We start from the raw sequence: 24,754 nt of genomic DNA, 5'->3' as shown, positions 1-24,754 counted from the left end.
CAGGAACCAATCAGTGACAGTGATCAGAGCTGCCAGGCTTCATGAACATGGCAGAGCTGTGCAGTGATTCTGTCCTAGTGGTAAAAGTGTGTTACTGCGACTCGGCGCTCATCACATGACATCAGTGAGGCAAACTGCATTTTCCCCAAACAAACAACAGGAAACAGTTTTTAGAGAAAGATGAGAAAACTTTAGGAATCAGAATTTGATCCAGTTGTGTTTGTAAAGCAGATCATTGGATTAACAACAGGAGCCAGTTTATCAGAACTTTGTCTGAAGGAACCAGGAGAAGAATCTGTGTGATGCAGCTTTGACACTTATGAAACAACATTGCTACTGGCTTTGCTGGTTCACAGTAACATCATGTAAAATCTAATGGTGGAGAATGAAGGTCCACTGTCCTGGCAGGTTATCGTCTAAATAAGGTGGTCAGACATGATGTATTTGTGGGGTCAGGGCGTGGCCAATAACCAGACCTGGGGCTGCTGATCTTTTTACATATGGAAGTCATAGGAGCCCAACTCCTGCAAACTGCACAGGACTCTGAGTGGGTTTATGATGTGTTTACTGACCTGTGTCAGATGTGTCCCCCATCTTCAACCTTAATGTCAGACTTTCTATCTGAGGAGAGAACAGAGCACATCAGGATCACACTGAAAGACAGATAACAGTGATTTCATTCTCACTTACTTTGGACAAACAGATGTTACTCTCACCTTTGACACTGAGAGTCACTGATTTCTGTAGCAGCTTGTATCCATACTTGTTGTAGACGGTGCAGGTGTAGACTCCACTGTCAGTGAGGTGGAGGTCTTTCAGGGTCAGACTGAGGTCTTTAGTAGTCACAGGATCTTCATTCATCTCTGTGCGGCTACTGTAAACCTGCTCCTGGTCGTCTTCATCTGAGAGGTTGTTTCCACTCTCATACACATGGACCATCTTTTCTTCAGGGTGAGTGAGTCTCCACTCTGCTTTGATGTCACGTGGAAGGTCAGCTGTGATTTTAAAAGGGATTAGGACAGACCCCTCTCCCTCCATCACCTCCACCATCTCTGTCTGGTATCCTGAGAGGAGAACAGACAGACAGACCATCATCATCCATCATCTCCTCTGCTGTGTAACCAGCAGCTATTTACTCCTGTTTTAAGTTATTGTAGACAAACAGCTGTTACTCTCACCTCTGACACTGAGTGTCACTACTTTCTGTAGCAGGATGCTGCCATCCTTGTTGTAGACGGTGCAGGTGTAGCCACCACGGTCACTAAGTTGGAGGCCTTTCAGGGTCAGACTGAGGTCTTTATTATTCAGAGGCCCTTCGTTCATCTCTGTGCGGCCTTTATAATCCTCGTCCATTAAGAGAGACTGGTTTTGGCTATTCTGATACACATGGACGATGATATTTTGATGTTTCCACTCTACTTTGATGTCCTGAAGGAGGTCTTCTGTGATTTTAAAGGGCAGCAGGACAGACGCCTCTCCCTGTGTCACTTCCACCATCTCCAGTGGATAGTCTGAGATGAAAACAGAGGTCAAAATTAGGTGTGCAGGCATCAGTGAGTGAGTGTCATCCTCCATATTCTCTAACCCAAACCCTTTACTCCTGTTTTTAGTTAATGTGGGCAAACAGCTGTTACACTCACCTCTGACACTGAGAGTCACTACTTTCTGTAGCAGCATGTGTCCATCCTTGTTGTAGACGGTGCAGGTGTAGACTCCACTGTCAGTGAGGCGGAGATCTTTCAGGGTCAGACTGAGGTCTTTAGTTGTCAGTGGATCTTCAGTCATCTCTGCACGACCTCTGTATACATGGTCCCATGAGGGAGACTCATTTTTACTCCTTTCATACACGTAGACCATCCGGTCTTCAGGGTTAATGAGTCTCCACTCAACTTTGACATCCTGAGGAAGGTGATCTGTGACTTTAAAAGGCAGCAGGATAGACTTCTCTCCTTGTGTCGCAGTCACCATTTCCACCGGGTAGACTGAGATCAGAACAGAGTAGAACATGAGGTGCACAGAGAAACACAATGAGACATCAATGAAAGCCATTCATAGTTCTTACTGTCATAGTTTATTAACTGCCAGGCTGGGCAAGCACACACCCTGCAAGCTCACTGTAAGTACTGCAGTCTGAATTGTTTTTAAATGTCTACAATGGCAGGCATCAATGAAAGAGTCTCAAATAAAAAGAGTTGGACAACCCCAGACCATGAGATGAAAGAAGCTGACTGCACTAGGGTGGTAGTCAGAGGCTGTGGTCCTGGTGTTCCAATACCTCAGCATAACTCAGGCTCGCTCTGGAACCAGTCCCCTGGAGAGGGGCTGCACTCTGTTCCACTCTGGAGTTGTCCTCCAATAAGAGGCGATGGGCAGGAGTGGGTATAATCGTACCCACCCAGTTAACTGCCTGTTTGTTGGGGTTTACCCAGGCAAATGAGAGGATTGCCTCACTGTGCCTTTAGGTTGGGAAATGGGCCATGACTGTCATTTGTGCCTATGTCCCAAACACTTGGGGTCTAGTGGGGTGCTGGAAAGTGTCTCATCCAGGGACTCCATTTTTCTGCTGCTGGAGCAACTCAACACCCACATGGGCATTGACAGTGTGACCTGGAGGTGTGTGATTGAGACAAATGGCCTAACAGATCTGAATGCGAGTGAAGTTCTGTTATTGGACTTGCTAACCACAGCTTGTCCTTATTCAAGCATAAGTGTGTTCATAAGTAGACATGGCATCAGGTCACTCTAGATCACACGTCAAGGATTGATTTTGTAATTTTATCAACAGATCTGTGGCTGTGCGTCTTAGACACTTGGATAAAGAGAGGTGCTGAGTAAGCTGATCATCACCTGGTGGTTAGCCGGATCACCATCATCAGGCTTAAGAAGGAAACTTATTGGGTTTGGTTAGCTTGTGAGAATTCAGATGCAGCTGACAGAAACTGGCAGGATTAGTGGTTCTGGCAAACAATGAGATTTAACACTTCCAAGTCCAAAACCGTGGCTCTCAGCTGGAAAAGGGTTGAGTGCCCACTCTGAGTCAGAGAATAGTTACTATCCCAAGTGGAGCAATTCAAATATGTCAGAATCTTTATCACGAGTGAGAGGAAGGTGGAGGGCAAGCTTGTTAGCTAGATTGGGGTGAAGTCTGGAGTGAAAGAGACATGTGCTAAAGAGCAAGCTGACCGTAAACTTGAAGCTGTGGATTTACTGGTTAATCGATATTCCTACCCTCCTCTACGGTCAAGAGGTCTGGGTGGTGACCAAAAGAATGAGGTCACGGATACAAGTGGCAGAAATTTGTTTTCTTTGAAGGGTCTTTAGGTTCTCTTTTAGAATTAGGATGAGGAGCTCGGTCATTTGAGAGGGACTCTTCAATATCGAAAGGAACCAGTTGATGTGGTTTGGACATCTGACGAGGATGCCTCCTGGGTGAGGCGTCTGAGCATATCCCAGCAGGAGGAGGCCCCTAAGCAGACCCAGGACACGCGGGAGAGATCATGTCTCTTGGCTGGCCTGGGAACGCCTTGGTGTTCCCACGGATAAGCTACAAAACCTCACCACTTGATGGATTCTTGTAGAATTACGGCTTATTATTAGAGCCTCGCAGACTAATATTAACTGTACTTCAACATAATATTACCATATTGTGTGTGTATAAGGAGCCCAAAATGGCACCTGCTAAGAGATATGCTTACAAAGCAGATTTCAACATCAAGGCAATAAGTTACGCTCTAGAACATGGAAATAGAGCAGCTGTGAGAGAATTCAGTATCAATGAATCAATGGTACGGAAGTGGAGGAAGCAAGAAGATGGCGTGCGCCAATAAAGAAGACCAAATAACATTTTAGAGGGAAGAAGGTGCGACAGCCACAGATAGAGGACATAATTGAACAGTGGGTTATTGAACAAAGAACAGCAGGTAGAAGCATCTCTATGGTCTCTATTTGACTCAAGGCAACAACAGTAGTGCGTGACATAGATCAACGTCTTTCAAGGAAGACCTTCTTGGTGCTTCTGTTTTATGAAAAGGCAAAATCTCTCAATCTGCACAAGAACTACCATCTCGAAACAATTGCTTACGGATTACAAAGAAAAGCTGGACATTTTTCGCACCTACTGCAAGAATAAGATCACTAAAAAGACGATCACATCACCAACATGGATGAGGTCGCCTCACCTTTGAAATCCCCATTTACTGTACTGTCAAGAAAACAGGGACCAGTACGGTGTCTATGCTCACCACAGGGAAGGAGAAGCCATCCTTCACTGTAGTTCGCGGTTGCCATTCTAATGGCCAAAATTACCACCCATGGTCATTTTCAAGAGGAAGTCTTTGCCAAAAGAAAAGTTCCCCGCATTCTTCAAGACTAACCCAAAGGGCTGGATGGACGGGTGAGTTACACCAATGGATCACAGATGCTTGGGCTAAGACATCAGTCTCAAATGTCATCCGAGCTTTTACGAAGGATGTAATCATCACTAAACAGCTAAGTAACAGCAATGAGACCATCTATCCATCCACTTCCGCTTATCCTTTTCAGGGTCGCAGGGGGTGCTGGAGCTTTTTCAGTTCATTCTGCTTCCACAAATCCTTCAAATTCTTCATCTTCAGTGTCGGAGTTAAGCAGTTGGGCGATTTTGGCATCAAGCATGCCCAGATCACACTCATCTTTATTGGTCGGTTGGTGCTAAGCCCTGTGACAGACTGGCGACCTGTCCAGGGTGTACCCTGCCTCTCGCCCTATGACAGCTGGGATAGGCAGTATTTTATGCAATGTTAACAATGTTGAGAGATACTCTGAATGAGTTGAATGAAGTTTGACAGTGACTGTATTGTATTGCTTAATGCACCTTATGATCTGCAAAATACGGTAACTTCAACAGGGATATTAGTATTCTGAGTCTGATCCGTGAGGCTGCACAAACAGCTGCTTTACTTTTTGCTACTTTCTGGACTCTGACACATTTATTCTCACCTCTGACTGTGATCGACACGACTTTCTGTAGCAGGATTTCTTCACCCTCACTGTAGACAGTGCAGGTGTAGGTACCATCATCAGTGTGTTGCAGGTTTCCATTTGTTAGTGGCTCTTGATTCACCTCCTGATCGTGAGACTGGTTACGGCCATTCTGACGCACGTGGACTTTCTTGTCTTTGTGTTTCCATTCCACGGTGACATCCTGAAGCTTCAGGACTTCAGTTGTAAATGGCAGAATGACAGACTGCATCCCTTTAACTACTTCCATCACCTCGGGAACTAAGAGGAGAACAGAGGTTTACAGACAAACAGACATCAGTGAGGTTGATCCTCCATCATCTCCTCTGCTGTGTAACCAGCAGCTCCTGTTTTCAGTGTTTCTCTGACTTGGAGCTGAACTGCTTGTGTGCTGATGTGTGAGGCTGCACAAACAGATGTACAGCTTTTATTCTCACATGGCTGGAAACAGCTGGACACACTCAAAGGTTTACACATCTGGGATTCACACTGTGGACAAACAGCTGTTACACTCACCTCTGACACTAAGAGTCACTACTTTCTGTAGCAGGATGTCTGCATTTCTGTCATAGACAGTGCAGGTGTAGACTCCACGATCACTAAGTTGGGGGTCTTTCAGTTTCAGACTGAAGTCTTTATTTCTCAGAGGATCTTCATTCATCTCTGTGCGGTCTCTGTGATTCTGGTCCTTTAATAGAGACTGATTACCACCATTCTTATACACATGGACCATCGTGTTTTGATGTCTCCACTCCACTTTGACGTCCAGAGGAACATTTTTTTCTTCTGTGATCTGAAAGCACAGCTGGACAGACTCCTCCCCCTGTTTCACCTCAACCATCTCCACTGGATAGACTGAGAGAAGAACAGAGCAGAACATGACATCAGTGAGTGAGGTCCTCCATCATCTCCTCTGCTATGTAACCATCAGTTTTCAGTGTGTCTCTGACTTGGAGCTGAACTGCGTGTGTGCAGCATTCACTCTGACACAGCTGGAAACAGCTGGACAGACTCATGTTTCCCCTGAATGGGAGTGGGAGCTGGTTTTGATGAGGATCTGTGATTCTACATGAGCAGCTTCTTTTATTTACCAGCTGCTGTGGAGTCAAATCATCATGTTAGTTCATTTGTATATTGAGTTAATATGACCTGGTGTGTATAAAACGTATAGCACTGATCAGGTGGGTAAGGCATGTGGGAGTGCCATCAAACATTGTTAGCTCTATAACTCCATCTGAGCTGGAGGAATACATTTTGAGGTCTTCTGCAGCCTGTGATTAAGACCTTGACTGCCCTGGAACTAAAGGGAACTTTATTGTATTTTATATGAAATTATAGTTCAATCATATTGACCTACAGATGGTCACCAGTAGATGCACTAGAATGGGGGGTAACAGCTATCCTGTGAGTAGTTTAAGTATTGGGTCCTCCTCTTTGTGCTGCTTCCTTGAGCAGCATCAGTCTCCAGGGTACCAACACTTGTTTCTATTATAACCAAGTCTCTGTCTATATCACTGTGACTGTGGGTGTCATGTTCATGTTGTGATGGGGAGACGATTGCTGTTGCTTTTATTTATTGAGGAACACACACACAGTCATATACACTTATATACCTTTTCTGCTCTTCATCATTTTATATCTATGATACATGAAGACACCAAAGCCAGCAGCCAGGAGAACCACAGAAACCAGGACAACTGAGAGAACTATGGGCCAGACTGCAGGAGGTTCTGTAGCACAAACATAAATTTTACTGAAATTATAACAGTATTCATGAGGACGTGATCTCTGTCTGCAGCACTGACCTGTCACCTTCAGTTGGATATCGATCTGGCTCTGATTTCCTCTAAATACTCGGGTGTTGCAGGTGTAGTTTCCACTGTCAGAGACTGTGGGGTTCCTCAGAGTGAGGCTGAGGTCTCCAGTCTGCAGAGCGTCGGCTCTCAGTGATGTTCGGTTGGTGTAACGAACGTTCTGATCTTTAAAATCATCACCACTCTGCAGACGCACGTGGACTGTTGGGTCCTTGAGCTCCTCACGGTCCCACACTGCTGCTAAGAAGTCACTGGAAACATCAGCTGGTAACTGACAGGGCAGCAGGACAGACTCCACCCCATCATACACCTTCACCTCCATACCTGAGGCATGCTGGGAAACTGAGGAGAAAAATATAAAGCAGGTGGGTGCTGTGATTTTGCAACTAGCTGAGAGACTCGGGACCCAAATGCTTCACACCACCAGGTAAAGTTTCAAAGTGTTTCCTGATGGTTCACAGATGAACTAAACAGGTAAAGAGGAGCCGACTGAGTCAACAGAAGTGACCGACTCAGTAGAAGCAGACGTCCTCGGCACATGTGCAAATGTGTCAGCCTGTCTGAGTCTAAGCTGTCCCTCTGATGGACTCCACCTACTCCACCCTGCCTGTGCTGTCTTCTTTATCTCTGTTCTGATGGTTAACCTCAGGTATTTCTGCTCCTTCATGATCACCTCCCCACCCGTCTCTCTCTCTCATCCACACACATGTATTTTGTCTTGCTTCTACTAACTTTCATTCCTATTCTCTCCACAGCATACCTCCACCTCTCCATGCTCTCCTCCACCTGCTCCCTACTCTCTCTACAGATCACAGTGTCGTCTGCAAACATCAGAGTCCACACAGACTCCTGCCCGACCTCATCTGTCATTCTGTCCATCACCTCTGCAGAGAAGAAGGAGCTCAGAGCAGATAACTGATATGATCCCACCCCACCTTAAAACCACCTGTCGCTCCTCCCACACACCTCTCTCTGTCCTCGTAGATGTCCTGCACCACCCACACAGACTTCCTCATGCAGTACCACAGTTCCTCTCTCAGAAGTTAATCATCTGCTTCCTCTGGTCCACAAAGTAAAAGTGAGTGATGGGTGTGCATTGCTGAATTACAGTGATCCAAAACACACTGCCAAGGCAACGAAGGATTGGCTCAAAAAGAAGCATATTAAGGTCTTGGAGTGGCAGAGTCAGTCTCCAGAACTTAATCCCACAGAGAATCTGTGGAGGGAGCTGAAGGCTCAAGTGGTCAAACATCAGCCATGAAACATTATTGACTTGGAGAGGATCTGCAAAGAGAAGTGGGAAAAAATCCCCCCATGGATGTGTGCAAAACTTGTTGTCAGCTACAAGACACATCTGAGCCAAACTTGCCAGCACAAGTTTTGCCGCTAAGTACTTGTTGCATCTTCAAAAAATAACAATGAAATAAGTGAACCTTACACAGGAGTATCGTTGCAACTTGTTTACTGAACCTTCTTTTCAGTACATGTTCAGAGCATCAGTGTCCGTTTCACTGCCTCCTACAGGACACTCACTTCTTCCACTTTCTTACAACATTAATGTAATGTAATAATATACTGCCTCTCCTGGCATTACCATTGTAACAACACACTCATTCTATCTGTTTCTTGATATGAATAACAGGAACTTAGGATGTATGTATCTCTATATATAATAACTATTATGCATGCCAATAATATTTATATAAACAACTAATTTCTAGCGATACCACATCTCCTCCCCCCTTAAGTCAACAACTCCCTTGACTAATAAATAACTGCTTATCTAAAGAATGCTTAACAAGCAATCAACATATAACTAGGGTAGCCATACAACTCTACATATGTTTTAATGGGTTTTGGGTTTGTTTTTGTTTTTTGCTAACTAGGAAGGAACGTCCTTCCTGTGAGATCAAAGCGCATTGTTGGTCTATTTCTGGAAGATCTCACTCTATCTAACAAAGTCCTTTAAAGTCTCTGGTGGACATCTCTCTCTCTGAGAATGTCGCAACACTAGTGCCACTGAGGAGTTTCCTGGAGTGGGAGTCTCCGGAGCATGAGGCAACTGCGATGATGGCGGTTGCGGCGATGTGTCTAACTCTGATGGCAAGCAGCGCTCAGGAACTGCTTCTGTGTCATGAAATGGCTCCACCTCCCTGTCCAGTGTACTGGGAACAGTGTCAGCCACTCTTGCTCTCACCTGATCCACGTGCCGCTTCACAGTTTGACCTGATCCAATGGTAACAATGTAAGACACTGGACCCGATGCTCTCACAATGACTGCGGGAATCCACTTTGGGCCAAAGGACTAGTTTCTGATGAACACCTTGTCTCCAAGTGTGAAACTTCTTAGTCTTTTCTTGGTGTCATGATTTTCTTTCTGTTTCAGTTGTTTGTGCTTTGTTTTCACATCAGGCATGAGCAAGTCCAAAACTGATCTGAGCTTCCGTGACATCATCAAGTCTGCAGGTTATAAACCAGTAGTGGCATGCAGTGTGATGTGATAACTGAACAGGAATCTGGACAGTCTGGTTTGCAAGGTATCACCTTTGACTTTCTTCATCCCCTCCTTAAAGGTCTGGACCGCCCTCTCAGCCAGCCCATTTGAAGAAGAGTGGAAAGGTGCTGACCTCACATGGTCAATTCCATTCTGCTTCATGAATGACTCAAATTCAGCACTTGTGAAACATGTTCCATTGTCTGAAACTAACATTTTAGGTGGTCCAAACACACTGAAACTCTGTCGCAGTTTCTCTATAGTCACCTGTGATGTAGAGAATTTCACAGGGTAAACGTCCATCCACTTGGAATGAGCATCCACAATGATTAGAAACATCTTCCCAAGGAAAGGCCCCGCATAGTCCACATGGATCCTGGACCATGGTGACTCCGGCCACTCCCACGGGTGTAATGGTGCTGTGGGTGGTGACTTGTGGTGTTTATGACATTCCTCACATGCCTGCACTTCTCTTTCAATGGTCTCATCCATCCCTGGCCACCATACATAAGACCTTGCTAAGCCTTTCATCTTCGATCTGCCTGTATGAGTCTGGTGCCGGCAAACGGCTGAGTGCATCCGTGTTTTCATGGTGTTTTCCTGGCTTGTACCTGATGTTGTACTCGTAAGCACTCAATGTCACGGCCCATCTTTGTACTCTTGGTGAGCCCATCTGAGGTATAGGCTTCTTTTCATTGAACAGTGAGATCGGAGGTTTATGATCTGTGTAAATCGTGAAAACTCGGCCATACAAGTATTTGTGAGATTTCTCGATGCCAAATATCACAGCTAAGCCTTCTTTGTCAAACTGACAATACTTTTTCTCAGCAGGAGAGAGTGTGCATGACATGAACCCCAAAGGTCTCTCGCTACCATCCTCCATCTTATGTGACAATACGGTGCCTACGCCGTATGGGGATGCATCACATGAGAGAACCAACTCACGGTCAGCAGAATAATGAACTAACACCTCCGCTGAGTTCAACAGGTTCTTGGATTTCTGGAATGCTTCCTCTTGTCTCTTTTGCCATGTCCAGCGTACCTCATGTCTCAAAGGTTCATGTAGGGGTGCCAACAGGGTTGCCAGGTTTGGAAGGAATTTGTTGTAGTCTTTTAGCAACCCTAAGTATGCTTTTGATTCAGTGACATTTGTGGGGGTAGGTGCGTCCATGATTGCTTTAACTTTCTTTTCCACTGGGTGGAGCCCCTGGGCATCTACTATGTGCCCCTTTCTCTTGCATGAAGGCACACTTGCACCTCTTTAACCTCAACCCGGCCTCCTCCAACCGGGTCAGCACCTCATCCAGGTTCTGTAGATGGCTTACCTCATCCACCCCAGTCACTAAGATGTCATCTAAATACACGGCTACCTGAGGTATCCCCTTCAAAAGGCTTTCCGTGGTCCTCTGGAATATTGCTGGAGCAGAGGCCACTCCAAAAGGCAGTCTGTTATACGTGAACAGCCCCCTGGATGTGTTTACTGTGATATACTTTTTCGATTCGTCATCCAAGAGGATTTGCTGGTAAGCGTGGCTCATGTCTAGTTTTGAGAACTGCTTACCCCCAGATAGTGTGGCAAACAGGTCCTCCATTCTGGGTATTGGATACCGCTCCAGTGAAGCCACTGTATTTACAGTAAGCTTGTAATCCGCACACAGTCTTATGGTCCCTGTGGGCTTCAGAAGTGGCATTACTGGTGCTGCCCATTCAGCATATTTCACTGGCGAGATGATGCCTTCTTTTATTTCCTCATTGACTTTTGCTCGCATAGCAAAGGGGACAGAACATGGACGGAAGAAGCGTGCGGTGGCAACACTTTTCACATGAATAGCAGCTTTCATACCTTTCAGGGTGCCCAACTCCTTTTTGAATACATCCTCATGTTTACTTAACACTTGCTGTAGTGTTTTTTCTGTTGCTTTGACCTGGTGCAGCTTTCTATTGTTACGATGGTTTTTCACTTCACTCCAGTCCAATTTAATTTCGAGCCAAGCTCGACCTAGCAAGCTGGGGTCATCCCCTTCGACCACCGGGGGCAGATATTTTTCCTGCTGCTTATATTTGACCTTATCACCTTAACAGGATCCCCTGTATAAGTTTCCAGTTTGATTTTGATGGGCTGCAGGCTGGAGGGCTTGGTGTCTTTGCTTGTTTCTCTGAATGTCGCTTCGTTCATGACTGTTAGGCAACATATGTCTATTTCAAAGTTCACCTTTTTCCCATCAGTTTGCATATCCACAGTGTAGGGATCTACTTTTCTCAAGTGTACCACACTGCCAGACCCTAACTTGAAGAGTTTTCTTTTGTGCCCTTGACACAGTTCAAAGTGAAAGAGTCATCTTCAGAGCTATCAGTTTTGCTGTTATCTGCTTTCTCACCCACATTGAGAGTATGGTAGTGTGAACTCTGCTTTTTGTCACTCTTTACATATGTCGATGCATACTATTTCTGGTTCAGTTTAGTCTTGCTTCTACAAGCTCTGGCTATGTGTCCCACTTTACCACAAGCATGACATTTTCCTTGATTGTACGCACAGTCTGCCACTGTGTGCTTGGTTCCTTTGCAACAATAACACTCTTTGCTTTCTCCATTAAAGGTACGACTCTCCTGTTGTCCTTTGGTGAGGCTGAAAAATTTTGTTGTCGCCCCTGAGGTCTGCAGATCCTGTGCACTTTTATTTGTAGTCTCCATGGCTACTGCAATTGACAGGGCCTTGTCAAAAGTAAGGTCTATTTCTGACAAGAGATGCCTCTGAATGCGTTCATGCTTAATTCTGAAGACAATCCTATCTCTCAACATCTGTTGTAACGTGTTGCCATAGTTACAATCCTTTGCGAGATGATGCAGCTGCGCAACATATTCCATGATGGTTTCATTCAGCTTTATTCGAATTTATACCTTTGCAAAATTTCACTGGGCTTCGGATCAAAGCTGCATATAGGACTACTTTGTGTGGTAATACCCAAGTTTCTCATTCGTGGGATAACAAAGGTTCTATTTAGATTTTTAGATTTCTGTAGCTCACATTGTTATCAAACGTTATTAGAAATTCATGATTCCGTCTCCGTCTCAAGCACAAATTGTGTTTGTTTGCCTCTGAGCCTGCATCTAAGTGTCAGTTTCCTGCTTCACCCTGAAACACTGATGCTTTAAACAGATGGATGGACTGAAACCAAAATGATGCTTCATTATTTGTAGTGTCTGCCCTGCATGAGAGCTGCAGAGAGGTAGGTTCACTCAGCAGACTGCACACATCACATCATCCTAGCTTTAAACATGAGCATGCATTCAAACAGGATCAGAACAACTTTCTTACCAGGTATGAGGAGCAGCAGCATAATCATCATCTTCGGTTACAAGTCCTGCTGGAGCTGATCCTGCTCACTGAACCAGCATCTCTGTGAGCAGCCCGTGCCTCTGCAGACACTCCCAGAGACTGCTGCATAGATGTCACTTTACTTTCACTTTCCATTCCACAGCTGGGGCATTTCCATATAATCAATCAGAAATAAAACAGGGGGCGGGAATCGTGGCTCATGTTTGTTTCTGTGTCCTGTGACACTTTCATTCTGGTTTTATAGATAATTTATGTGGATTTCAGGCGTGAGGTCACAGCTCAGACACTCCCTTCTTCTGTGCCTACAGCCTGTCTCCATTATCAGTCATCATAATTTTACCATCTCTGTGAAAGTCTGCAGATTTCTTTATTAAATCATAAGATTCTTGAATTCATCAAATCTCTCTGTGCCTGGGTCCTCGTCACAAAACATGATGATGGGTCTGTCTAGCACAGGCCCACTGCTGGAGTGAGACAATTTTACTACAACAGCAAAAGCAAGACGCAAGTCCCCAGAGCTCTTTGTGTTACTCGTGCAGGAGGGAGAGAACCGTGCCAGCGCCGTTCCTTCGCTTGACCCCAGTCGCTCTCGTCTGCTCCCTCGTAACACTGCTCTTCTATTGAGGTTACATGAATATGCATAGATTCATTAACATATGACGTCTTACATAAGTATACATGTGACCAAAGAATACCAGTCTGTGCATAGTGTGTGTGTGTGCGTGTGTGTGTGTGTGTGGGGGGGGGGTTCAGTGGTCCACCTAAACAAAGGCTCTTACACCTAACCAGATATACGTGTGTTTACTATACCATATATCATATACGACCTCTCTCATGACCCTGGGAAGCGTGTGATCTATGCCAGAACACTCTGAAGAGGAGTGAACGCACTCCCCTCTTCATGCTGTACAGAGTTGTTACAGACCTCCTAGGATGAGACATTCTTTCAATGTACAAATGATTATATATTTCTAAGCATAGATGACAATCAATAATATAAACCTAACACATGACATCACTCTTTTGTACATTTTAACACAATTTAATCCCCACAGTTGTGAAAGAAAAGCAAAACACTAAAGTCTGTAACAAAACCATCAAATCTGATAAAGCTTATTTAGATGCTGCAAACGAAGAATGGATTGGAATTAAAAAATACATATCCTAACCTTAATTACTGGGGAAATGATGAATGATGATCATAGTGAGTAAAAAGTAAACTGAGTGAATTTTTTGGAGAGAGATTCACTTTTAATGTGTTTGTATAATATAATACAGATATATAAAAATACACTCCAAAAACTGAGTCCTTGAAATGTACAAATGTACAAAATATTAATAAAAACATTATAAAAATGGAGGCAACTTTGCCGATGGTACAATGTATAAAAAGAGCTTTACTGCAGATACTACTATGGCTCTGCAGATTTTTTATTTTATTTTAACCTATGTCGCCTCACCTTGAGGTTGGAAAATCTGTCTATCACATTTTGGTGGTCAAGTCTCTCAAGCAGTTTACCAGTTTCTGTTTTGCCTGTCACGTTTCCCTGTCTGTTTTCTTACCTGGTTCTTCCTGACCTTGTACTTTCTCCTCACGTTCCCCTCTTTCCTCTCTCCCTCTTTGGACTGACAATCATACACAAATAGATTGTATTCAATTGGATGAAAAATTACATTAATATGAAAAAAAAAGACTATTAAGATCACTAATGAAAAAAAGTCCTCTCTCAGTGTACTTTCAACCAAAAGGCAAATAACCAAACCACATGTACATCTAATAAAAGATATAAATATTGAAACACTGATCCAACATTATCCTTTATTGACGGATCATTTGATTTTACACTTTTACCTGAATGTGGCTCCTGGGTTTGATATCGGCACATATGCCAAAATAAGCAGCTTCTCTCATTGCATTTCAAACAGGACAGTGGTAACAACAGTAGGCTACGGACAATTTTAAGTTTTAGATTTTAAATATGCTATATACATTTCACAGGAAAATGAAATGTAGCTGATTTTACTACAGAGTAGGACGGATTGTAGGGTAGCAAACATCGTCGGAAAACACGTTTCCAACACTGCAGGTTACCTGGGTGTAATGTTTTTCAGCTAAAAAGAAACATGGTCTGACTCCTACCTAAATTTATAAAGAGTAACTGAAGGTTATATGCAGGTAATATGTCCTGTTTTAAGCCAGGCACTTCCACCTCCGCTCCGCTGCGTCTCAGCCACCATCGATCTGGCAGAAAGGGCGCTGAAGCACCCCCAAAAATGGGCTAAAATCACCCCTGCTCATAGAGTGTCACCCCCAACCTCAACCTCTTAGATGGCTCCATTTAAAAACAAGATCACAAGCAGGCACACTAGGATCAGGCTGGACTCTCCAAGTCATCAGCCTGTGAACCCTGGGAGAACATCACCATCAGTGCAGCACCCCTCCAACCCCTCCAACCAGACCTTTATGGCGGTGTCACCAGCTGGAAGCCAATCCTCTCCAAAGGACACCTGAAGCACTCCTAAGTCATGACAGCTAAATCCTGAACTCCAGGTCTGACTTTGGCACAATTCCCAAAGAAGCATGACTGAGTCACTGTGACTTCACTAATACCATCCTCAGAGTCAAACACATGCTGCACAGGTGTTGTGAGACCATATCAGTGAGACCATGAAACACAGGAGAGACTTCCAGAAAAATTCAGTAAGAGTCCTGGATGGTCCCCCTATAATCTGGACCTGTTCCTGCAGATATCTGAGAGTCAACGATGTGTACTGATGGTGTCCATCCAGCCTGGCTGAGCTCAAATGATCTGAGGAGAAGAGCCTCCAAAGGAAAGGTGTGCCAAACTTACAGGCCATCACCAAACCCTGGCCTTCTCTGACCACATGCACGTATGCAGCTGTGGAAGTCAGTAAACATCAACCTCTGAGTCAAACTCAGACTCTGAATCAGAAGCCAAACCATGGTTTTAGTGGAAGAACTCAAAGTTAGCAAACCAGAGGTACACTCATTGGCCCAAACAGTCACACCTGGATTCAATGAAATGAAAAGCATCAGTTAGGGTTATACATATATATATAACCCTAACTGATGCAGTGAGTGGCTTTTCATTTCTTAAGCAGGTCAGCTGATCACCTGAATACATGAATGTTTTGTTCCATGTGAGGATTTCTGCTTTTCTGGTGGTCCAGGCTAGTCCAAGATGCCATCACCAGGCTTCCAACTGTGAAAGTGTGGGTCAGGGAGATTCACCACCACAGACCCGAACCCCACAGAGAACATTTGGAAGAAGACTTTATGCGCAGCTTACCGAAACGATGCTACAGCTAATGCTAAAGGCAGTCAATGACCGCCTCTAAATCAGACCCGACCAACACAGACTGAAAGTTCATCAGTTCCCATCATAAGTCACGGCTCGCCATCCCGACACCTTTAAAGGAAAAAGATGAAGCAGGAAAAGAAACAGAAACAGTTTCAGGAGCATCATGTAGAGACGTGCAGGATAAAAATACAAACTGAGAGTCGCAGCACTGTGCAGGACCAAAATCTGACACCGCAGAGCAAATGGACATATATTTAAATCCACACCGAATATCTGAACATGTCCAAATACTACAAACCTTCAGCTAACCTGTCAGTCCAACAGTGACCCAGAGCAGACATCCAGATCAACAAAAGCAGAAAACACCAGAAGAAGGTGAAAGTTTTAGATGGATCCATCTGAAATCTGTGGGGTGACCTGATGAGGGCGCTCATAGAGCTGCAATGTTCCTGCAAACAACATGGCCAAAAATCTAAAGGTGCTTCTACAGAGTTTGAGAAGCACCTTTAGGGGTCTTCACCTGAATGCAACCAGGTTATTGTAGGTTTTTATTTTATCTCCTTTAATATTCCAGCCCAGTTCAGGGCGATGGTGAAGTTAAAGGTGGAAAGGTTCTGGAGTGATTAAGGTGAGTTTCCAGACATTTCTGCTGATTCAGTGATCCTGTCGTTCTCTCTGACTGTGACTATGATGAAGCACAGGTGAGGTCACATGGATATGCTGCTGTTTTGTAGGTTTCTTTCAGATCTGTGACTTAAAACACTGTCAGCAAGTTTTATGATGGACACTTTAAAATGTGATCTCACCCCAACCGGTCGTGGCCGCCCCTCCCTGAGCCTGGTTCTGCTGGAAGTTTCTTCCTGTTAAAATTGAGTTTTTTCTTCCCACTGTCACCAACGTGCTTGCTCATAGGGGGTCATATGATTGTTTGGTTTTTCTCTGTATGTATTATTGTAGGAGCTACCTTACAATATAAAGCGCCTTGAGGTGACTGTTGTTGTGATTCGGTGCTGTGTAAATAAAGCTGAATTGAATTGATCTCTGAGCTAAGAGTGAAATAATGTCTCCATTTGGCAGAACAGGATCTGTACCCACACACCAGGAGGAGGTCACTTGTTATGATTAAGATGCAGGATTACATGGAAAAAAGATCATTTAATAATGAACTTGTGATGTTGGTGTAACAGAGAGATTCTTCACTTGATGACTGATTTCTGCAGTAACGGGCGCATTTTGACTGAGCTCAGTCAGACGGGTAGTGAAAGTGTTGGAGCAGAGGGACGTGTTGAATGTGTAACAGGGAAGTGATGAAGCTGAAAGCGTCTCTGCTGCTCAGGCTTCAGACTCTCAGTTATCACTCAGACATGAAGACTGCGTCCGTCTGTCTGCTCCGGGGTGAGTGAACATGTATTCCTTACAGCTTCATCCAACACGCGCTCAGACAGCACGTCTGCATGAGTGCATCAGGGTAACTTCCACTGATGTATCACCTGAGTATCTGCAGCCTGCAGGTACATGAGCTCAGATCATGTACCCGTTCTGCTCAGAGTCGGGATGAGGTTCTTGGTTCTGGTTTTCCTTCAGTCGAGGAACATAAACATCCTAAAACAGCATCATTTCTGAACCCTAACTGAGCTTTCATTGACCTCTGACCCTCAGTGACCTCTGACCTTTAGTGACCTCTGCCCTCCTGTTGCAGGCGTGTGTGTGCTGCTGCTGTCTGCACTGACTGTTTCTGCAGGTGAGTCTTTTCTAAGTTTATATTTATGATTTCAGGTGCAGAGACAGTCTGCAGTCATTCCTCTGTGACAGAACAGAGTGCGTTTTATATACACTGAGCCAATACTTACTTCTAAAGGTTTGTCTAACAGTAGTAATCCCACTCTACTGGACAATACAGTTACATGTTTACTTATTTTTACGGAGTTATTCATTCTTTTGGAAGTGTCCTAAAATTCCAGTTCTTCATATAAGTTATAAATCTTTTTAAATATGGCCTTATGCACAATGTTCTCCACCAGCTGTAATTTTTCCATTAATACATTTTTACTGCCTTACAGTCTTTAAAATAATCGAATTGCTGTTTGCCGGTCTTAATCTTAAGGAAAGCCCTTTAAAGAGGTCCCTCATTGACCCTGTAGTCACAGACTTACACTAAGTTGTAGATTTTGTAGAGAGTATAATTTACCAGAGCAAATATCCGTCTGTCATCACCCTTGTTTCCACGTATCAGGATGGTTCACAGATGCATTAAAGAACAACACATCCACCCTTATTCACAATATAATCTGATATTTTTGGTAATAAGGGTTAAGCATAAAACATCCTCGCTTTTACTTTTTGTATTATGACGTCTGTATAATAAATGGTTCGTAGGAAAAAGTCCAAATTTATAAATATCAACAGTGTTAAGACAGAGATGATTAAAATAAGCAAACATTTTGTTAATAATTTTACGCAGGCACGGGTCTTTTATTATGACATAAACAGTAATAATTGTGAAAAGGACGGTCAGTCATTCCATGTCACATAACACGGACCTTTTATAATGATTTTTAACTTCATATATCAAATACTTTTCAAGATACTTTATAAAAATATCACATTGCAAAGACACATAGTGACAGTTCCTGAATTGTACTGTACATGAAACATAAACATAAAATTCTCAGACACAAAAATAAAGAAAATCCTTTTTTCATTCAACTTTCCTGTATGAATTAGTGCGACTGCAGTGATGCAGATGCTGACGGATGCCGGTCCGTCATGGTGAAGAGAGAGCCGTTGATTTATCAGTCGATCTGCATCCCTACCCTCACCCATTCTCACAAACTCTGGCTTTGACCGAAAGAATAAGATTGTGGATGCAAACGACGGAAATGAGTTTTCTCCAAGGTGTGGCTGTCAGAGTTAGCCAGAGATAGGATGAGGAGTTCGTCAATCTGCTATTCATCCATCCAGTAGAGCTGCTATTCCTCCATGTCAAATTAACCAGTTGAGGATGTCTGGGAATCTGTTAAAGAAGCCTACTGGAGCTAGGTGTTTCGGGCATGTCCCACTGAAAGAGGTCTCAGGGAAGACCAAGGACATGCTGCAGAGATTCTATATCTCGGCTGGTCTGGGAGCACCTTCGTGTTTCCCGACCACTCGGGGGCCTGAAAGCTAAAGGCGCTGCTTTCCATTTTACTTTTAAAACAAGTAACAGAAACTCAGTTTTGCTTAAAAAAATAATGAATAAAATCTGAAGCAATGTTATTTTTATTTTGACGGTGGGTTTTAGAAAGAGTGAGGTTGTCAAGAAGGAAACCACTTTTGATGAATGTTTTAATGCATGTTAAATTATTCAGGTAAAGACATTGATTCTCTTAAAATGTTTCTCCCAATCAAAGCACTATGTCCACATGAGCCCTATCGCCCAAGGATCTGAAATTGGACTCTTAAGCAGACTTTTCATATTTTTGTATTTTATTAGCAGAGGTTAGCTTGGGCCCCATCAGGATTCTAGTCCTGGTTTCTGGTCCTGAAGGTCTCATGATTAATGCCCACCCTGAATCTGCTTTCTCCTCCTTTACAGTTGTAACTCCATGTGTTGCTGGCGATCTTTGTTCTAACAATTTCCTCTTTCTGTCCTCCAGTCTATCTGTCTGCCAGTCCAAACTTTCAGCAGTTCTTCAGTGGACCCACATCTGTGTCTTTGGGCTGCGTTGATGATGACGATGGACAGGAAGTTGACGGATGGACGGTGAGGAGGACCAGAGGAGGACTCACTGAGGACTGTGGAGCAGCTGAAGACTTTGTGATGATTGACAGTTTGTGTCTTCTGGATCGTAACTCGTCCTACAGTGGAAACTTCTGGTGTGAAAGCTTATCTGGAGAGAAAAGTGATGAAGTTACCATCAGCGTGTCCAGTACAGAAAGTGAGATGTTCCAGCTGTGTCTCTGTCTCTGTGTGACTCTGCTCTGAACTGTGTCTCAAACATTACTCTGTTTTATTGTTATTCAGAAAAAGGTGTGATCTTGGAGATCCCTGTACTTCCTGTGAGACCAGGAACTGGTGTCATTCTACAATGCAAGAAGAAGAACGGTGACACAGTTCCATCTTATTTCTTCATGAATGGACGCCTCGTTGGACCTGGATCTACATCGGAGTACAACATCAGAAGAGCCCAGTACTCTGATGAAGGTCTCTACTGGTGTGCTACTGATACGTTTGGAGAATCTCCTCAGAGCTTTCTGAGGGTCAGAGGTCAGTACAATGACATCACTTCCTGTTTAAAGACCTGGCCTGCTCAGCTAACTCATTTACCTGTTTCATCATTTCTCCTGCAGGGTCTCCTATAACGTCTCTTAAAACATCCGTCTCTTCTGAGACCAATTCTTCCCTTTCCACTTTGCTTCTTCCAAACAATTCTTCCTCCCCTCCTCCTCCTCCTCTTCCTTCTTCTCCCTCTGTGTCTTGGATCAGAGTCATCTGCCACCTGTTGGCCTTCTGCCCGTACTGCATCTGCACCATCCTGCTCCTGTCCATCTGCTGCAGCAGGAGCTCAGGTACAAACTCAGGCAGATTCTCACATAAACACTTTGATCACATCAACACCGTCCTGATTTCTCCACTCTGCCCGCAGGTAACAAACATGCTGTCTCCATGGAGACGCCCCTGCGTGACGCGGAGTATGATGACATTGTTGCTGATGTCACCACTGAGCATGTCTTCTAAGCTGATAGATCCTCTGAGGAATCTGAAAGTGTCCAAAGCTGTAAACTCTGTTCACTGATCAATCAATAAGCTGTCAAATTGATTTCTGAAGTATTGAATCAAAGTGTAAAAACATAAATCCGACTAATTTATATTCACACCTGTTTGTTTCTGTGATGTCTTTGTGCTTTAACTGGATCCAACCACAATAAAAGATTCAGACATCAAAAACGTGTGATTGAGACGAGCTGCACAGGACTAAAGGGGAACATCATCAGGAAACTGCACTCATAACACACTAAAACCTATAATTGCAACCGCATTGAAACATCCACAGACCAACCAGGAGAGAGCACACAGAGCAGAACTAATCTCATTGGCTGGACGCTCACTTCTATTTAAATCTTATGAAAACAGCTCCGTCATACCTGAACACAACACTTCTGCTCTCATGGTCTATAACTGCAGCTTTAACATCAACAACACAAACATCTGACATTATTACAATGAGATATTTTATTATATCATCTTATTATAAGATGCTCATTTATAAGGTGCAGAGCAAACATGCTGAGAGGAGTCAGAGGTCAAAGTTCAGCCATCTCCTTCAGTGGTTTGATTCTCCTGTGAGCAGAGAGAGGATCTGAAACTGCAGCAGGAACTGTTGATCAGGAACCTTTGAACAGTTTCAGATAATGATGACTTTTTAATATTTTTTTTTTTTTTTTTTTTTTTTTTAAGATAAGATGACCTTTATTAGTCCCACAGGTGGGAAATTTGTTTTGTTACAGCAAAAGTGCAAAGTTATGTAGCAGAAATGAGAAAACACTGGAATGCAATAAAATACAATAAAATAAAATACTATATACAATAGAATAAAATAGAATAGAATAATATATACAATAGAATAAAATAGAATAATATATACAATAGAATAAAATAGAAATACAATACTATATACAACTGAGTAGGAAAATACAAAAATACAACTTCGTCAGAAGAAGAATTGCACATAGAGCAGTCTTATTGCACATGTGTGGGTTTGTGTGTTTGATCAGCTGCAAAAGTCTTTATTGTGGAGTCTGACAGCCAGTAGCGGTTTTAGATACGGGCGACACGGGCGGTTGCCCGGGGCGGCATCGTGGTGGTGGCGGCATCACGGGCAAAAAAAATGCTCGTACTCATGCTGCCCCGACATCAGCCAGCGCATAGTGGGAATGGCATAGGCACCGATCGGTTTTCTATCGCCCATTTGCTGGGAGTAAGGGCGCCCTCCGTTTGCGAGGTGCGCCTGCTGCTTGCGGCACAGGGAGGCGAGGGCAGGGCGGCGGGGGATTCTCTGACCGGCTGGAGCAGCATCTAATAACCAACTCGCAAAATAAAACAAAATAAAAACAAACCAACAAACATGAAAACAGCAGACATTATGATACAGAGTTATAATTTGCACCGATGTTTTTTCGAAATTCCGTATGCAAAAAGTGAGCGCGAGAGCCCTCGGTGCGCCTGCTCGCTGCTGAAGTCAAAGTAAACTTTATTGTCATCTCCGCTACATACAGTCCAGTATATAGAGAGACGAGACGACGGGGCTCCAGTTACAGCAGTGCAAGTAAACAAACAATAAATATAAGAAGAGTAAGAAAATAAATATACACTTTAGGACCAGGGGTAAAGGGATCAATAACAATTTAAAATTTACAGTTTGATGATTTAAAGTCTCACACACAACACGTTGAAAGGGGAGGGGCCGGCTGCTTCCAAATAGAGCACATTTCATTTATAATGTTGTAAATCCAAACCCATTATGTATTCATGATTTGAATCCTGAGTTGTGTGAAATCTCAGAAATAAACCCTAGACAAAGTGAATCTGTGAACTAAGGAGTAGGTGTGTTAGATTATGTTGTGGTGATCCTCGGGTTGAGGGATGGGTGTTCATACTGGAGTGCAAAATAAAAACCAATGGAAGATGGACAAGAAAAGTTCAAAGCCATCAGGTGCTCAGTTTAGAAAAAAGAGAAAAGAAGAGGAGAAGAAACAAGCAAAGATACAGGTAAGCAGATGTGTCATTGGATAATGGCAGGTCATCCTGAAACAATCAGAATCAGAATACTTTATTAATCCCTAAGGAAATTATGTGGGTTACAGTTGCTCCAAGAAGAAATGGTAAAAATACTCCAAACAATACATTATGTTACAGATTTTAATATTAATTAGTCATTGTCAATTGTCGATTTGTCCTGTTGTCATTGTATGACGAATTATGATGGCTGTTTGGTAGCCATTTGCATACAATGCATACTCTCTCTCTCTTCATATATGTGTGTGTGTGTACAACAGTTTTATGTTAATGTACAGTCCTTAATATGTTTTGTCTGTGTGTGTGTGTGTGTGTGGGGGGGGCCAGAGGGAGTGTTCGCCCAGGGCGCCAAACAGGCTAGGACCGCCACTGCATAAATGCCATCAGCCTCTCCACAATTGACCGCATCCTCCGAAAGAATCAATTCCGGATGAAACAGGCATACCGAGTCCCTTTCGAATGAAACTCTGACAGAGTGAAAAACCAACGTGTGGAATATGTTCAGGTATGAGTTTTGATACTGTATAAGGTATTGTGTACCATCACAGCATGGCAGTTTATGCTGCCATCTCAGCACTCTTGAACTTTGGTTCAGGGTACCGATTGACTCTACTGTGTTATGTGTTTTGCAGAGAATCTTTGAGATTGAAGGACGGCCTGTTCCCCATGAAATGATCTTTGTGGATGAGGCAGGTTTTAACCTGACCCAAAGAAGGAAAAGGGGAGGAACATAATTGGCCATCGGGCTATTGTAAATGTCCCTGGTCAGCGTGGGGGAATGTCACTATGTGCGCAGCCATCAGCCAATGAGGGTACTCCACCGCCATGCCGTACTAGGACCCTATAACACTATGCTTCTCCTTGCTTTTCTTTTTTTTTTTTTTTTTTTTTTTTTTTTTAACCTGTCCCGCTTTGGTTCTTTTGCCATCAGAATTATTGTCTAAAGGCGAAGAAAGATGCCCAACGGATTTACTTTACCAAATTGACCATCCCAGCCTTGCCGTAATGGTCCATTTGATTCACCTTTATTGTTTATTTTATTTTCACTTGCTGAATACGGGACAGACTTAACTGGGGAAAGAAAGGGAGAAAGAAAGAGGAAAGAAAAACAGCGGGGAAGAGGGACGGGGAAAAAGGGCAAAAACCAAAACCAACAGAATAAGCAGACAAAAAAATACATATATCGATCATCTGGATCACCTGTTGAGAAAGAAAGAGAAAGCAAGCAGAAGAAAACGAGAGTAATAAACAACATCACAATGATCTATGGAATATGACAGTAAATACTAAATATTAAACATTATTGTGCAGCACGTAAGATCGACAGCGCACAGTGTGCTTTGAGGTAGGAGCCAAAAGGGTGTAGTTTGTGTGTGATCACCTGTGTGTACACTTGTGAGCATGAACGCGCTTGTTTTAAAAGGTTCCTTCATGTAATGATCTGCTAGAGGGTGTGGGGGCCACTGCCCCGTCCTCCAGGGCATGAAGCAGGTATGGAGGAGATCAAAACTCCAGACATCCAGAGGCCCCAGAGAACACAAGAGACCAAGGAAGACCAACAGAGGGCAGCCGCCGCCACTATCCCAGAAAGAGCTGAGGAGAGTCCCAGATGAGGGGTCACTCAGCAGCCGCGAGCAGAAGCCAAGGGGGTTGCAGTGGCGTGCCCGTGAGCTCCGCCGGCAGCCAGCTGTGCCTGAGTGACCGAGCCCGGGCCGAGAGGCCGAGGGCACCCGCCTCCGGCGTGGCCCGAGCGAGCCCCAGGCTCCAGGCCCCGATAAGCAGCCGCCAAGGAGTGAGCCGGTGTGTACCTGGGCGCCCACCCCCGGACACAGAGAACCACCAACGCACCGATGTCTGAGGGCGTCCACCACCGGCAGGGGAAGTGGTGGGGGGAGATAGGCCTCAAACCTTGGAGGGCCTGAGATGTCCCCAGAGAGGTGGCGTCTGATACCCAACCTGACATATAGACACAGACATACAGGCACACACAGATACAAACATCCATTCCCACCC

The 24,754-nt window shown here is 44.0% G+C and overlaps 3 protein-coding genes across 3 annotated transcripts; 1 reads left to right on the top strand and 2 right to left on the bottom strand.

Moving 5' to 3' along the window:
* Positions 1-577: 577 nt before the first annotated feature.
* On the bottom strand, positions 578-12,684 carry LOC120434928. Its single transcript, XM_039603604.1, has 8 exons — positions 12,623-12,684; positions 6,612-7,154; positions 5,515-5,853; positions 4,978-5,259; positions 1,641-1,982; positions 1,179-1,511; positions 717-1,064; positions 578-621 (listed from the first exon to the last, which is right to left on the bottom strand). The coding sequence occupies exons 1-8, from the start codon at positions 12,651-12,653 to the stop codon at positions 578-580; spliced, it is 2,262 nt and encodes a 753-aa protein (XP_039459538.1). The 5' UTR covers positions 12,654-12,684.
* On the bottom strand, positions 9,226-9,798 carry LOC120438667 (uncharacterized protein K02A2.6-like). Its single transcript, XM_039609138.1, has one exon. It carries the CDS (start codon positions 9,796-9,798, stop codon positions 9,280-9,282), a length of 519 nt encoding a protein of 172 aa, XP_039465072.1. The 3' UTR covers positions 9,226-9,279.
* A 4,589-nt stretch (positions 12,685-17,273) lies between the features above and the next one.
* LOC120434925 lies at positions 17,274-20,767 on the top strand. The gene is made up of 6 exons (XM_039603601.1): positions 17,274-17,361; positions 17,666-17,707; positions 19,602-19,883; positions 19,970-20,212; positions 20,296-20,514; positions 20,592-20,767. The coding sequence occupies exons 1-6, from the start codon at positions 17,274-17,276 to the stop codon at positions 20,681-20,683; spliced, it is 966 nt and encodes a 321-aa protein (XP_039459535.1). The 3' UTR covers positions 20,684-20,767.
* The last annotated feature ends 3,987 nt before the right edge of the window (positions 20,768-24,754 follow it).

Source organism: Oreochromis aureus, linkage group 3 (genome assembly GCF_013358895.1).
Source record: "Oreochromis aureus strain Israel breed Guangdong linkage group 3, ZZ_aureus, whole genome shotgun sequence".
Lineage (NCBI taxonomy): Eukaryota > Metazoa > Chordata > Actinopteri > Cichliformes > Cichlidae > Oreochromis > Oreochromis aureus.
Note: the sequence above shows the minus strand (reverse complement) of the source record. Positions and strands in the feature narration are given on the sequence as shown.

Excerpts from the sequence above, each read along its gene's own strand:
- LOC120434925 (XM_039603601.1), top strand. The coding sequence starts at position 17,274 with ATGAAGCTGAAAGCGTCTCTGCTGCTCAGGCTTCAGACTCTCAGTTAT. Across the intron at positions 17,708-19,601 it reads TGCACTGACTGTTTCTGCAG|TCTATCTGTCTGCCAGTCCA; the intron begins GTGAGTCTTTTC and ends TCTGTCCTCCAG. Across the intron at positions 20,213-20,295 it reads GAGCTTTCTGAGGGTCAGAG|GGTCTCCTATAACGTCTCTT; the intron begins GTCAGTACAATG and ends TTTCTCCTGCAG.
- LOC120438667 (XM_039609138.1), bottom strand. The coding sequence starts at position 9,798 with ATGGATGAGACCATTGAAAGAGAAGTGCAGGCATGTGAGGAATGTCAT.
- LOC120434928 (XM_039603604.1), bottom strand. The coding sequence starts at position 12,653 with ATGATGATTATGCTGCTGCTCCTCATACCTG. Across the intron at positions 1,983-4,977 it reads CGTGTCGATCACAGTCAGAG|TCTACCCGGTGGAAATGGTG; the intron begins GTGAGAATAAAT and ends TTCTGATCTCAG. Across the intron at positions 1,065-1,178 it reads AGTGACACTCAGTGTCAGAG|GATACCAGACAGAGATGGTG; the intron begins GTGAGAGTAACA and ends TTCTCCTCTCAG.